At 37.2% G+C, this 2,253-nt stretch overlaps 1 protein-coding gene across 1 annotated transcript in view; it reads left to right on the top strand.

The window, feature by feature from the left end:
- Window positions 1-2,253, top strand: part of LOC107702712 (multiple PDZ domain protein-like) — a 71,316-nt gene that overhangs the window by 58,637 nt on the left and 10,426 nt on the right. The window contains exons 24-25 of the mRNA XM_016505111.1: window positions 247-283; window positions 1,373-1,545. Coding sequence (XP_016360597.1) covers window positions 247-283; window positions 1,373-1,545 — 210 coding nt within the window. The remainder of the gene's footprint in view (window positions 1-246; window positions 284-1,372; window positions 1,546-2,253) is intronic.

Consider the following 2,253-nt stretch of genomic DNA (forward strand, 5'->3'; position numbering starts at 1 on the left):
AGATTGACAGTACTCTAGCCCAATAATGTTGGGGGATCCAGTGGGGGCGGCAGTCATATTTCAGGGTGACCGTGCCACTCTTTATCACAACCCTGCTAAAAGTGCCAGTACGTGCGTTCATTGGCGCCCCTTCAGCTGGTGGCGCCCTAGGCGACCGCCTAGCTCGCCTATGCCTAGAAACGGCCCTGATCTCAGTGTTTATGTATTTGCTCTGCAGTGGTTTAAAACGTTTTTTTTTTTTATCAGAGGAATGTCATTTTAATCAAACAGCCGCTGTTGCCAAGTATATTCAAAACATTTCATGCAAAAAGTAAAATACAGTAAAAAAGGAATTATTTTTCCACACTGTTTCTTTCTTTTTTCTTAATTTTTTATTTTTTTTGCTAAAGGAACACAAAGAATTGTATTTAATTATTTTCATTTAAATGCACCAATATAACAACACCCCGGTAAAAATAAAAATAAAAAAGAAGTGCACTGAAGCATATCTACTTACTATGGAAATAAGATACTTTGAATAATAATACTTAAATAATACTTTGAATATTGCAATAAATATGAATTATACTTTAAGTGTATATTAAATGCAATTAGCTGAACTTTAAAGTGCTTTTGAACCACTTAAATGGGATTTTAGTGCATCTTTATACTAATTTCATAATTCTATTTTTCCCTACTGCTGAATGTACTGACAAGCATTTATGATAAACTAATATAAAACTTGTTTGTTACGTATTTAAATAAATATTTAAAAATATATTAACTTTAAATGTAATATTGAACATAAACATATAAAATGTACTTTAAAGTAAAACTCTTCATTTGAAATTTTGAATTGCACTTTTTAAAAGTGTTATAAAACAGTCATGGAAGTGTCTATACATATAAATTATATTTTATTTCATTAATATTATATCATCTGCAAGTACAGTATTTAAAAAATACACTTGAATATAAAAAAATGCTTGAAGTAAACTTACAAGTGCACAATTAACACAATTAAGCACACTTCTTTTTCGCAAGGGTAATATAAAATGAATTTTTCTAATTTTTCACATAAAAAAAATGCCATGCAGAGACTTCATAAAAGCAAATCATGGAATACGTTTTGAATCATTGATGAAAACAGTTTAGATTAATGGAAATAAATCAAGCTTACCAACTGTAACACCAGTGTGGCTACTGAAGTTTTAATCAGAAACTCTCTCTTAATGCTATACTCTTACTCTTTGAGAAACCTAACAACCAAATATGAAGCATATTAAAGACACAGTGGTGCACAGTGTTTGATATTGTCAGCACAATCCGTATGAATATATTGTGAATCTTTAATATATCGCCCAGCACTAATACTAACTAACCGCTTTTGTAGTGCTCAGAAAAACAGGACCAGGCCGCTTTGCATCTGTCTCTCGCTCTCCACCTCATCTCTCTGTCTCTCTCTCTGTCTGTCATCAGCCTGACTCTCTGTATAGTTTTGATTCACCTCCTGTCATAGAGAAATACGGGACAGTTTTAAAATGCGTCCCTGTGCCAAAGTGTCAGGTAATTTCTGTTCGGCCCTGTTATCTCCGCTCCCAGCATCCCTCATTCAACTCGGCTTAGCCTTAAGATTTGCCAGTAAGTCAACTTAAGCACATTTACGAATGAGATTTAACAAGCAACGCTCCTTTTATGGCTCTCCAAAGTTCAAATGTTTCGCCGTTAATGTCCCGAGACATGTCCTCCACATTTACCCGCAGACCTCCTTTTTCAATAAGGCCACTTCTAGTTTACATATTAGATGTTTTAATGACTCGTCTCACAGGAGGAAATGTGTTTAAGCTGATATACTAGCGCAGGGTGATTCTGGCTTGCTAACCTTCTGTGTTGTGCTTGTAGAAACCTCCCGTAGCCCTGCTACAGCTGAAGCGCTCAGAGCAACCCCTCCATCCTTACCCCGAATCCTGCTTTACATACAAACCGCTACAGGTTAGACGGAGTCGCCTGTGTGTGTGTGTGTGTGAGTGTGTGAGTGTCTGAGTGTGTGTGTGAGTGAGTGTGTGAGTGAGTGTGTGAGTGTGTGAGTGTGAGTGTGTGTGTGAGAGAGAGTGTGTGAGAGTGAGTGTGTGAGAGAGTGAGAGAGAGTGAGGGTGTGCGTGTGTGTGAGAGAGAGAGAGTGTGTGCAAGTGTGCGTGTGTGTGTGTGGGAGAGATTGTGTGTGTGTGTGTGTCTGTGTGTGAGAGAGAGAGTGTGTGTGTGTGTGTATGTGTG

The sequence above is a fragment of the Sinocyclocheilus anshuiensis genome, unplaced genomic scaffold (genome assembly GCF_001515605.1).
Source record: "Sinocyclocheilus anshuiensis isolate Anshui unplaced genomic scaffold, SAMN03320099.WGS_v1.1 scaffold1810, whole genome shotgun sequence".
Lineage (NCBI taxonomy): Eukaryota > Metazoa > Chordata > Actinopteri > Cypriniformes > Cyprinidae > Sinocyclocheilus > Sinocyclocheilus anshuiensis.